Below are 12939 nucleotides of genomic sequence, written 5' to 3'. Positions count from 1 at the left end.
CCTTTGAATTGAGTGGTTTGCTAGACCATTTCAGAGGGCATTTAAGAGTCAACCACATTGCTATGGGTCTGGAGTCACATGTAGGCCAGACCTGGTAAAGATGGCAGATTTCCTTCCCTAAAGGACATTAGTGAACCGGATGAGTTTTTACAACAATCGATGATAGTCTCATGGTCGCCAGTACTGAGACTAGCTTTCAATTGCAGATTCTATTAATTGAATCTAAATCCCAGCTGCTGTGATGGGTTTTAGCCTGGGACTGTAGCCTGGGACTCTGGATTACTAGCCCAGTGTCATTACATTACACCACCATCTCCCCCTTATCATTTAAATTATTGTAATCGAGATGAAGTCCCATTTCCTTATGTGCTTCAGTCCAGAATGAACTCTTGCTTTAGCAGAAGAGAGAGGTCAATCAGCCACTCCTTTTAATTCAAAACCAAATAAGCAAAATTACCTGAGTTCGGTTCCTATTTTAAAGCACTAACTTACCATTTCCTATGTTATTTCTGTAGGTTAATTCCAACAAGTGGATTATTCAATCTTTTCTCATGTAGAAATGACTGAGAATGTTGCGGGTGGCCTGGTAGCTCTGAGCCTGTGAAGTACAATTGAACCTGTGGGCACAATGCAGTTTAAAACACTGGGGCTGTGACCGGTTTTCTGATTATCTGTTCTTGCCAACACTGGGACTCATTTTGAAAGAGCGGCACAGATTCAATGGGCCGAATGGCCTCCTGCTGTGCTGTGCTGCCCTTTTGGTGCTGGGATACCAATTCCAAAAAACAATGGCCTTTCCTCTGGCATCTCACCCAAATGGGCATTCTTGTCCGGTCCGCCCAGTCAGCGAGTGTATAATTGTAGGGAGGGCCCCACACTGGAGTCTGACCCTGTCTTTAGCTGTTTCTGCACGTGTCGACTTTCTAGTAGGGGTCAGGAGCAGGAATCCTGACTGATCAAAACCCAGGGATGCGGAGGGCAGTTTTAGTGCCTGGCCCTTGCTAACCTTGGTCCAGGGCAAAGCAGGAATCGAACATACGACCTTCAGAGTCTGTGCAGCCCTGTACCACAGCAAGTAGTGATCGGCCGCGGAGCCCAGGTTACCCGTGTGTAATTCACAGCAGAACGTTCGGAGCGGGGTTGTTTATATGGATGTTTTTTAAGTTGGTAACGTAGGTTCACATCATTTTAGAGATAGTGAGGATATCCGGCGCGAAACCCTCTTCACTGAGGTAACAAGATCCCCACTTCTTCTTCGAAAGCTGCAGTTTGCACAATAGGCATTTCGACAGGTGTGAGTAAGTTATTAAGAACGTAGGAAACAGGGAGCGTTCTCAGCAGCAACATGACTGAACTTGGCAGTCAGACAGATTTTTGACTGACAAGGGAGTGGAGGGTTGTGGGGACGGGCAGGAAAGGCCACAGTCAAATCAGCCAGGAGCCTGTTAAATGGTGGAGCAGGCTCACTGGGTCGAATAGCCTACTCCTGACCCTGTTTCTTATGGTAAACTCCCTACACTTTGCCCCCCTCTCCCCTACCCCTGGTGGTTTATATAATAATGGCTGATCCCTTTCAATTGGTAGGTGCTTTTGGATTTAATTTGGATTGCTTCAGTCACAAATTAATGTTTATAAGTTCAGTGTTTCCTCATTTATAGAGTGATTGTGCCGGACAGGTCAGCGTTTGGTGAAGGTGGGTCCACAGTGGGAAACTGCTGGGATTTGTACAGAGTCAACAGTCTCTGTACAGGCCCCGGGGAGGGAGGGGGCACCCTGTGCGCGGATCCGGGGGAGGGGGGCACCCTGTGCGTGGACCCGGGGGAGGGAGGGGGGGCACCCTGTGCGCGGACCCGGAGGGGGAGGGGGGGGGTTTTGCTGCTGTAATATTTAATCGAAGACGATAAGTAAATCTTCGCGACTGTGACACATACAAACAAGGGGAGGCCATTCAGCTCCAGGAGCCAGTCCCGCCACTCGGGGAGGTGACGGCCGATTGAGGGGGGATTTAAACACAAAGATGAGAATCGCTCTATCCTCGGATAGGCCGACAGGAGAGTGGTTATGGCCCAGGACCATCAACCAAGAGGTGGTGAGTTCATAAACCTCCCGTGACAAGATTAGATGTTGAATTTAATAAACCTGTTCATTGAGCTGCTGGGACAGAGGAGATCAGCATTATAATGTCCCTTTGTTGTATAAACCCAACAGAGAAATAAAGATGCTGCCTTACCACATCCCAAGAACAGATCATATAGAAACAGATATCGCTTCTTCAGGTCTGTGTGCACTGGTAACAAAGGCGGCAGTTACAGTTGTCATGTATCTGCTTTTATTACACAACTGAGATGAAAATGGGGGGTGGAGGGAGGGGGAGAGGTGTGGGGCACGCAAGAGGCCAGAATTGGAGGAGCGCAGGGATGTCAGAGGATTGTAGCGCTGGAAGAGGTTACGTAGAGAGGGAGGGGAGAGGCCATGGGATTTTTGAACATTAGGTTGAGAATTATATGTCGGCTATGTGTAATATTGCAAGGCAGCGCAGGACTGAGCAGAGTATCGGTGCTCTGTAAGTCCAAGAGGTGTCATGTCCTTGAAGGCAGTCGGGCCTGCGCTGTCATAGCCCAGGCGAGGCCGTTGGGGATAGTTTTGTTCTATTTTTGGAGTTTTTCTCGATGGTAGCAGGGCAGGTGGCAGGGAGGGCAACAGAGGGCGGACTCCTTGTCATTAAACGACATGACTCAGTGAGGTGATGCTACGCTCGTGTGGTTTGAGCTGTGCTGTGAGGGTGCAATTTAATTTTGCTTCTTGCTCAGAGCAGACCAGCAGGCTTTGTGCATTTGACTGCAATTACACGTCAGGGAATGGTTCTGTCCAATTATGTTGATTAGAGTCAGAACCTGTGATAGAAGCGAGTGGTTTGAGGAATGAATAGATCTCATTCCTCGATACAATCTTTAATTTTTCCCAAACCTCCTCTCATATACAGTCTGTGCCTGAACATTGCTTAATTTCTTGAAGTGCAAAAAGAAATGCAAATAACATGGACGAAGTGGGAATTTAGTTAGTGCTTCAAAATGGAATTATCACCTACTTCGACTTAATAGCAGGCTGCAAAATGAAAATATTTTAGATAATGCTGTCAAATCAACATCAGCTTCAATCAACAGTTGATTTCGCATATTTAATGGTGAGAAGTTTCCCACAGCATTTCACAGAGGGAGAAAAAAAGGATTTCAATAAAACATAGAAATGAACACAGGTGACAGATGAAAGTTTGCTCTTTGATGACACTGGGGATGAAATGAAAGATCGGCTCCATAATGAAGTAAAACTGATGCTCCTGCAAACTGACCTAATTCTACCATTTCTTCAACCCATCGCGTCTGTACTGGCCGGGAAAGCCTGATCCAACTTGATCCCACATTCCAGTTCTCGGCCCATGGCCCCCCAGGTTACAAGTGCATTTGCAAATGTCGAGCCAAAAATCGAGTGTTTGGTCAAAGAAGGGGGTTCCTAAAGTGAGGGATGTCCTAAATGAGGACAGGGAGGAAGAGGGGAATTCCAAAGTGCAACAGTATGAATTGTGAGCCTCACTGGTTAGTTTCTCAGTGATTAAAATTTCATTTCCCTGCACCATTACAAAAAGATGAAGACATCACTGATGCATTTAGGGGAAGCGAGATAAACACATGAGGGAGGAAGGAACAGAAGGCTATGCTGACAGAGTGTAGTGAAGAGGGGCTGGGAGGAGGCTTGTGGGAAACATTTAGATACCAACATGGACCTGTTGGGCAGAATGGGCTGTTTCTGTGCTTTACGTTCTGTGACTGAACCAAGTTGGGAGACTGTTGGCACATTCTGCAGCTGTGAAAATAGATGTAATCCTTTTCAGCAATCACACAAACATTCACATTTCAAACAGCTCCCTAGCACCATTCAATTTATTTGAATATGTTTTATTTCACATTGAGTAACTCGGTCATGAAGCATGAAATTGCAGCTTATGGCTCCTCTAGTGGCCCAGTTGTGAAGTGCAATTGATGACAGACATGCTGAGTGAGACATGAAGGAGCTGATTGCAGGTCACTGCCCCTGGTAATTTAACCATTACTTCTGCGCTCACTGACCTACATTAGCTCCCGATCCCGCAACACTTCAATTTTAAAATTCTCACCCTTGTTTTAAATCTTTCCGTGGCCTCACCCCACCTTATCCCTGTAACATCCTCCAGCCCTACAACCCTCCTAGAGCCCTGTGCTCCTGCAATTCTGGCATCTTGCGCATCCCCAGTTTTAATGGCTGCAGCATTAGCGGCCACGCACTCAGCTGCCGGGTCCCCAAGTTCGGGAATTCCTTCCTTAAACGTCTCTGCCTCTCCAACTCTTTCTCCTCATTAAGAAGCTCTTTAAAACCTGCCACTTTGACCAACGCTTTGGTCCCCTACCTACCGTAGTATCTCCTTGCATGGCGCAGTGTCAAATTTTGTTTGATACTTCTCCTTTGAAACCCCTTGGGACATTTTACTATGCAAGAGGCGCTGAATTGATGGAACTTTTTGTTCTGTACCAGTTTGTGTCAGATTAACTGACCTCAAGGGGAATTGTGAATGAGGGGATAAGAACAGATTAGCAGGAATTCCTGCTCCTGGTTACTGTGCAGCGAGGGTGAGACTGACTCATTCCTCAAACCACTCGCTTTTATCACAGGTACTGACTCTAATCAACACAATTGGACAGAACTATTCCCTGATGGGTAATTGCAGTCACCCACATTGCTGTGGGTCTGGAGTCACATGTAGGCCAGACAGGGTAAGAATGGCAGATTTCCTTCTCTAAAGGGCAACAGTGAACCAGATAGGTTGATACAACAATCTGCTAGTTTCACTATCATTATTAATGCGCCTAGTTTTATATTACGGATTTATTAATTTAATTTAAATTTTCCCCCTGCTGTCTTGGTGGGATTTGAACTTGCATCTCCAAGAGCATTAGCCCAGGCCTGTGGATTACGAGACCAGTAACATTACCACAATGCTAACACGCTACCCCCACCCCTCGCAACTTTTAATGTAGAATATTTTCTGCAGGCAGGCAAAAAAAAGACATGTCTTCAACAAACGTGTCATAGGGAATTGTGGCCCTGAAACACTCCCAAGACCCATTGTGAACAGGAGATATTTTTGCAATGCTTGAAATGCTAAGGGTCACTCACAGCTCACGTTCGTTTGGCTTGCAGATCAGCATCTTCATGACCCACCTGTCAAACTACGGCAACGATCGCCTGGGCCTGTACACGTTTGAAAGTCTAGTGAAGTTTGTCCAGTGTTGGACCAACCTGAAGCTGCAGACTCTGCCACCAGTAAAACTGGCAGCCAAATACTTTGAGCTTTTCCCGGAGGAGAAGGACCCCTTGTGGCAGGTAAGAGCATCCATGTTCTCCCAGCTCCTTGCAGCATCAGCCAGTTCTAGCTAGTAAATGGCAATTGTTTTTACTATACCTGAAACACTTATACATTTCTGTACAGTTTCAGCGTTCTGTTTGTTTTAGAAATGCTACTAACTTGCTTGAGCTGTCATAATATATTCAAACTACTGTGAAACGGGAATTACTGGAATTCCAGTATCGTTACAGCTAATAGAAAACCCTCTCTGCTCATCCTTTTGAGCATCATCTCACAGAATCGCAGAATCTTAATGGCACAGAAGGAGGCCATTCGGCCTATCATGTCTGCACCAGCTCTCCAAATGAGCATTATGACCTAGTGCCATTGCCCTGCCTTTTCCCCCGTACCCCTGCACATTGTTCCTCCTCAAATAATCATCTAAAGTCGTTCTGAATGCCTCGATTGAACCTGCCTCCACCACACTTCCCGGCAGTGCATTACAGAACCACTGAAAAAGATTTTTCTCACGTCACATTTGCTTCTTTTGCAAATCTGTGCCCTCTCGTTCTTGACCCTTTTATGAGTGGGAACAGCTTCTCTGTCCAGCCCCCTCATGACTTTGAACATCTCTATCAAATCTCCTCTCGTCCTCTCCAAGGAGAACAGTCCCAACCTCTCCAACCTATCGTCTATTTCTTCTTTAATTCTTGAAAAGTTAACTGTTGATGCTCTGCTGTCTATCAGAAAGTGGTGTCTATAATTACTAAGCAGTATTTTCATTAAGGGAGCGGTAAATATGTGGATAGGTTTATACTAGAGGACCCTCCCGGAATACTAGAACACTCACTGGGTTTAATGGAAATCTGGCAACATAGTGGCTATGGTGCTGGCTTCGTACTTCTTGAGTTGAAGAGAAATTATTTCACTCAAAGAGCGTAAACTTTTAGAATCCTCCACCCCAGAGGGTTGTGGATGCTCCATTGTTGAATACATTTAGGATTGGTGTAGGCAGATCTTTGGTGTCTCAGGGAATCGAGGGATGTGGGCAGTGGGTGGGAAAATGGAGTTGAAGCCCAAGATCAGCCATAATCGTACTGAGTGGTGGGGAAGGTTCGATTGGCCGTGTGGTCTACTCCTGCCCCTATTTCTTGTGCCGTTGTTCAAATCCCACCGAGCTGTGATGTTTAAATTCGGTGAATCTGACGGGCTGGTAGCTGTCACCAGAAAAGTAATCCTGAAAGTCTGAGGAAGAGTCAGTAGGGCTCGAAACGGGAGCTCGTTCCTCTCTCCACAGACGCTGCCAGACCTGCTGTGTTTTCCCAGCATTTTCTGTCTCTATTTCAGATCTCCAGCATCTGCAGTATCAGCTTTTAATCCTGAAAGTTGTTGTGTGGTCGTTGAAAACCCAAATTCCCCTCGGAGAAGAGAATCTGCTACCCATAGCTGGTCTGGTAAACGTAGGGTTACCAACTCTGGTGGGCACACATTCCTGGAGCTCCCAACATCTGACCTGGGTGTCTCCAAACGCCCCCAGCCCACATTCCTGCCATCTGTTGTCTAAGACCCTGCTGGTTTTAATGCTGCCCCCTCACCAATTGGAAACTGAATGAACTCTTTTTTTTAATTACCTTAACAATTGACTTTTGCCTGTTTCTTTCACCAATTTCCAACGCTTTCATAATTAGTAAACAGAGGTGTTCAGGAAAATTGAATAGGAACACTATTTATTTAACACGCCTATGATTTTTCTCTTGGAGGTTAAATTTTATTTTCTGGAGGGTTGGCAATCCTACTGGCATGTGACTCCAGTCCCACTGGCACGTGACTCCTGCCCCACTGGCATGTGACTCCAGTCCCACTGGCACGTGACTCCAGTCCCACTGGCATGTGACTCCAAACCTACTGGCATGTGACTCCAGTCCCACTGGCATGTGACTCCAGTCCCACTGGCATGTGACTCCTGCCCCACTGGCATGTGACTCCAGTCCCACTGGCATGTGACTCCAGTCCCACTGGCATGTGACTCCAGTCCCACTGGCATGTGACTCCAGTCCCACTGGCATGTGACTCCAGTCCCACTGGCATGTGACTCCAGTCCTACTCTACCAACTTGGTTGCCAGTGTCATCTGCTGCTGCCTAGCAAACCACACTGACACTAAACCAGTCACTGCCACAGTTAGGGATGGGCACTGTTACCAACATCCTTAGACCGACTTTACATAGAATAGAGGATATATTCCTGGGGAGCCCTGTCCTAACTGCTGGAAATGAATGCCAGATACTGAAAGAAAATCAGTATTGACTTTGCAACCACAACAAAAATCTTTATTAATGTGCAGAAGTAACCTCATCAAAAAGTTTACAAAGACAGAGAGAATGTGAGGATCTCATGGATCCATCACAAGTCCGGGGTCCAGAAATCCCACTTTTGATGATCTGTCTAACTCGCCGTTTAACACAGTGAAACAGCACCATGAACCCACCTGAGCAACGCCTGCCTGTTTATGAAAGAAACACTTTGTTGGTAAATATGTTCCAGCATGTCCGAGGGTTATCAATGTAAGTTTGTGTCAAATTTACTTTTTTTTTGCGTTCTGGTTATAATTTGGATTCCGCATTTTGGATTTTTTAATGGTTTCCTATTGGCCAACTGCTTCCCCCATTAGGAACAAGAGGAGTCCATTCAACCTCTCAAGCCTGTTCTGGCGTTTAATACAATCATGGCTGATCTGTACCTCAACTCCATTTACCTGCCTTGGCTGCACATTATCAATAACAACACATTGTATTTCTATAGCACCTTTAACATAGTAAAATGCCCTAAGGCCCTTCACAGGAACAGTATAAAGCAAAACAAATAGCGCTGTGAAGAAGGGTCATACACATTCGAAACGTTAACTGTATTTCTCTCTCCACAGACACTGCCAGACCTACTGAGTTTTTCTAGAATTTTCTGTTATTTCATTATAAAACAAAATTTGACTCCGAGCCACACAAAGTGATATTAGGGCAGATGGCCTACAGCTGATTCAAAGCTAAAGTATTCGTGGGCGCCTGTCCCTCGATTTGAGGATGACGTCTACTCAGGGTTGCGAGTTTCCGCTATGGGTCTTTATATGACTGAACAGACAGGTTTTCAACCCATCCCATGAGGTAGTGGGGTCCGGTGCGCAAGATTTGCTTCCATTTTTTTTCTTTCTCTGCCGCTGCTCTGCCTCATCGTTTAGATGTTGTGACTGGAAGCGCGATGCAGTTTGATGGACAAGTTGTAGCAGGCTCCTCCCAGTCATTAACGTCAATGCTGCCGCACTTCAAGGAGAGCTTCAGGGTGTCTTTGAAACATTTTCTTTGCCCTCCCCTGGAACGTTGACGATTTGGGAGAGCAGGAAGTGATGCGGTAGATGTTTTTCAGCCACAGTGTCCAGTTGATTTTGCAGGAGATTTTCCTGGATGCTCAGAGAGCTGACTTCAAGAAAGACTCTAATGTTTGTTTGACAGTCCTCCCATTGAATCCGGAGGATGTGGTGGAGGCATTTCTCTAGCGCTCTTATGTGTCACTGATACACAGTCCAGGTCTCTCCGCAGTGCGGTGTGGTGATGGTAATTGCTCTGTGCACTATGACTTTTGTTGTCAAACACTCACTGTTGTATTTGTAGAAGGCTGAGCTGTTTTTTTTTATTCATGGGATGTGTGGGCATCGCTAAGGCCAGCATTTATTGCCCAACCCTAACTGCCCATTCAGAGGGCATTTTTTTAAAAAAAGAGTCAACCACATGTAGGCCAGACCAGGTAAGGACAGCAGATTTATTTCCCTAATGGGGCATTAGTGAACCAGACGGGTTTTTACAATAATTGGCAATGGTAGTCATCAGTTAGACTTTTAATTCCAGATTTTTTTGAATTCAAATTTCACCTGCCCTGGTGGGATTCGAACCCAGGTACCCAGAGCATTACACTGGGTCTCTGGAATACTAGTCCAGTGACAATGCCACTATGCCAATGCCTCCCCTGGTGCAGCTGATCAGTTGTTGGACCTCCTAGTCAATGGTGGTCCTTTGAGAGAGATGGCTGCCAAGGTAGGGGAAGTGCTCAACATATTGCAGAGTGTGCCTCATCATACATGGGAGGTGGACTATTTGGCTGACCAGGTGTGGGTTGATATAAGTTTTGTTTTGGCAACAGCCGAGGACAAGCCGACTTTCTTGTATGTAGAATTGCAGAGACCGAGAGTGGCTTGCAAACCTAGTGCAGAGTGGGCAACGACACTGTGGTCATCTGTAACCCGGAGATCGTGTATGTCTATGGTGGCCAGTTTAGATATGATACAGAGGCAACTGAGGCTAAAGAGTTTTCCATCCAGGCTGTATTTAATATTCACAGCAGAGGGCAAGTTAGTCTTTGATGAGTTGAGCAGCCACTATCAGGTAAATTGTCAATAGTATGGGGGCTATCACACGGCCTTGCTTGACCTCAGTATGGGGACTATCACACAGCCTTGCTTGACCTCAGTATGGGGACTATCACACAGCCTTGCTTGACCTCAGTATGGGGACTATCACACAGCCTTGCTTGACCTCAGTATGGGGACTATCACACAGCCTCTTGCTTGACCTCAGTCCAGACTTTGAAGGCACTTGTTTGAGACCCTCCAACTCAAGACAATTGCAGTTGCCGGATTGTGATGAAGTTTCTTGGGCATCCAAATCTTTGGAGCACAATCTACACACCCTCGAGATTTACTGAGTCAAATATTCTTTTTCAGAACCCGTGTGATGACAAACGGCACAAAGACATTTGGTCCAAAGAGAAAACATGTGACCGGCTTCCCAAGTTCTTAATCATCGGCCCACAGAAAACTGGTAACCTTTATGTTTCGATTTCACTCAGCTTACTAATTTAAACCTTGAAGTAGCATTATTTTAATGTTGGCATTTGTAAGAGACAGAAAATTCCCGCGTCAGGGACAAGTCGTTTCATCATTTCTTTTGTGTGGAAAGATGATCCGCTTTTAAAAAAATAATCCGGGTTTTCTTAGAGTGCAGAGCTCAGACCGATACTGAGACAGGTTGGTGCTCCAATGCGGTACTGAGAGAGCGCTGCACTGTCAGAGGTGCCGCCAAGTCGAGATCGGATCTGCAAGTATAGGTAGACGTTAAAGATACCCTGGCGCTATTCGAAGGAGCGCAGAAGAGTTTGAGCGTACTGCACAACATCGTATGCTCAGAAAACAATACCAGAAAACAAATATGTTAACAGATGTTTGGGATACTGGCAGGCTGCCAATTGGCTATCCTGTTTGCTTAAGCACTGACAATCAATGCACTAAAAAGTAGTTCACTGTCTGACACACTTTGAGGTGTTGCTAAGAGATGTGAGAAGGTGCTATTTATACGCGCATCTTCTTGTTAGTTTGAACATGATTCTAAAGTCAATTGGGGGAAAGATGCAGTTTTCTCCTTTAAACTCCAGCATAGATGGTAAAGAAATGGACTTTTGGAAGTGGCGCCTGAATAATCAGCACTGTCCTTCTCCTCAGGTACCACAGCTTTGCACTTTTTCCTGTCCTTACATCCTGGAGTCACAAGTAATTTCCCCAGCCCGGTCACCTATGAGGAGATCCAGTTCTTCAATGGAGCCAATTATCACAAGGGAATTGACTGGTAAAGACCCTGTTAACTCAAAACGTCTACATTCGATTCTGGTCAGCTTTATATACTCAAGTGGTCTGGAGGCATTGGAACATTCTAGATTGTGTTTTCTAAGGGCGGTGTAACTTGGAGCACTAATACATAACCGAACAGCTCTCACTCAAAAATAGTCACTCACGTAAATTCTGTGGTTTCTGGTCTCGTCTGTGTAAGGAACCCCTGTAAATATTGGAATGCTCCGGAGGAATCCCTGAAAATGTTTGATGGTGTCTGGGATCCCTTCACAAGAATCATGCTGAAAATCCTTTACACTGGGATTGCCCCGATGTCTCCAGGTCTACCATTGGTGGCTGCACCTTCAGTTGCCGAGGCCCTAAGCTCTGGGATCCCCCCCACTTAGTCTGTCTGCCTCATCACCTCTACCTCCTCTTTTAGGAGTCTGCTAGAAACCAACCTCCTTAACCGAGGGGGAGGGGGAGGGGGTTGGCATAGTGGTATTGTCAGTGGACTAGTATTCCAGAGACCGAGGGTAATGCTCTGTGTTCAAATCCCATGACCAGATGGTGAAATTTGAATTCAGTAAAAATCTGGAATTAGAAATCTGATGATGACCATGAAATCATTGTCGATGGTTGTAAAAACCCATCCGGGGTTCACTAATACCCTTTTGGGAAGGAAATCTGGCATATATGTGACTCCAGACTCTTAACTGCCCTCTGAAATAATGTGGGCAATAAATGGCACCCACATCCCATGAACAAATCATTTTTAAAAAGCTTTTGGTCATCTGTCCCAAAATCTCCTTACGTGACTGTGTCGAATTTTGACTGATGGCTGCTTGGGATGTTTAAAGTTGTTACACAAATGTAAGTCATTGTAATTGACTGCTTCATGGTTCCTAGGCAGCAGTCATTGTATCCCACCCCCCCTCCCATTGTATCCCGCTCCCCTCCCATTGTATCCAACCCCGCCTCCCATTGTATCCCACCCCCCCTCCCATTGTATCTCACCCCCCCCTCCCATTGTATCTCATCCCCCCTCCCATTGTATCTCATCCCCCCTCCCATTGTATCCCACCCCCCCTCCCATTGTATCTCAGCCCCCCTCCCATTGTATCTCAGCCCCCCTCCCATTGTATCCCACCCCACCTCCCATTGTATCTCACCCAGAGGGGGGAGAGGTGGCCTATTCATCACCCTGCCCTCAAAATCTGGCTCCTATTTTTCAGGTACATGGAGTTCTTCCCGATCCCGTCAAACGCAAGCACAGACTTTATGTTCGAGAAGAGTGCAAATTACTTTGAATCTGAGGTGGTCCCCAAGAGGGTGGCAGCACTGCTGCCTCGTGTGAAGATCATTACCATTCTGATCAACCCGGCGGAGCGAGCATACTCCTGGTACCAGGTTCGTGCCCCCTCCTCCCCGCCGGTGATGAACTGTTGGCTTTTGTGGATGTAAGGCAGACAGCCGTTCCGTTTTAGATGTTTGAGCAACACTTTGACTTTAAAATTCTCACCTTGTTTCCAAACCTCTCTCTGACTATTCTCCTCTTTAACCCCCTCCAGTCCTACAACCCTCCCACAATCTCTCCTGTTTCTCCAATTCCGGCCCCTTGCCAAATTCCTGATTTCTTCACCCCACCATTGGTGTCCGAGCCACAAGTTGCCTGCACCCTGAATCTGGCATTCCCTCCGTAAACTCCTCTTTTTAACCTCCTCTTCGACACTCCTTAAAACCCAGCCCTTCACCACGCTTTCGGTCATCTATTCTAATATCTCTGTGTGGTTTGGGATGTTGAATTTTGTTTGATACCGGGTGAAGTGAAGCGCCTTGGGATGTTTTGCATTGAAGGTGTTATATAAATGCGAGTTGTTGTTGATTCACAATGTGGATCCAAACCTCACCAGAGC

At 46.2% G+C, this 12939-nt stretch overlaps 1 protein-coding gene across 7 annotated transcripts in view; it reads left to right on the top strand.

The window, feature by feature from the left end:
• The window catches only part of ndst2a (N-deacetylase/N-sulfotransferase (heparan glucosaminyl) 2a), a 494353-nt gene that overhangs the window by 472446 nt on the left and 8968 nt on the right, over positions 1 to 12939 (top strand). For all 7 annotated transcript variants that reach the window (XM_078531006.1, XM_078531010.1, XM_078531008.1 and 4 more), the window contains 4 exons: positions 5233 to 5415; positions 10145 to 10241; positions 10919 to 11042; positions 12259 to 12433. In XM_078531006.1, coding sequence (XP_078387132.1) covers positions 5233 to 5415; positions 10145 to 10241; positions 10919 to 11042; positions 12259 to 12433 — 579 coding nt within the window. The remainder of the gene's footprint in view (positions 1 to 5232; positions 5416 to 10144; positions 10242 to 10918; positions 11043 to 12258; positions 12434 to 12939) is intronic.

The sequence above is a fragment of the Cetorhinus maximus genome, chromosome 27 (genome assembly GCF_964194155.1).
Source record: "Cetorhinus maximus chromosome 27, sCetMax3.hap1.1, whole genome shotgun sequence".
Taxonomy (NCBI): Eukaryota; Metazoa; Chordata; class Chondrichthyes; order Lamniformes; family Cetorhinidae; genus Cetorhinus; species Cetorhinus maximus.
The sequence above is the reverse complement of the archived record's forward strand: the minus strand, read 5'-3'. Positions and strand labels throughout refer to the sequence as shown.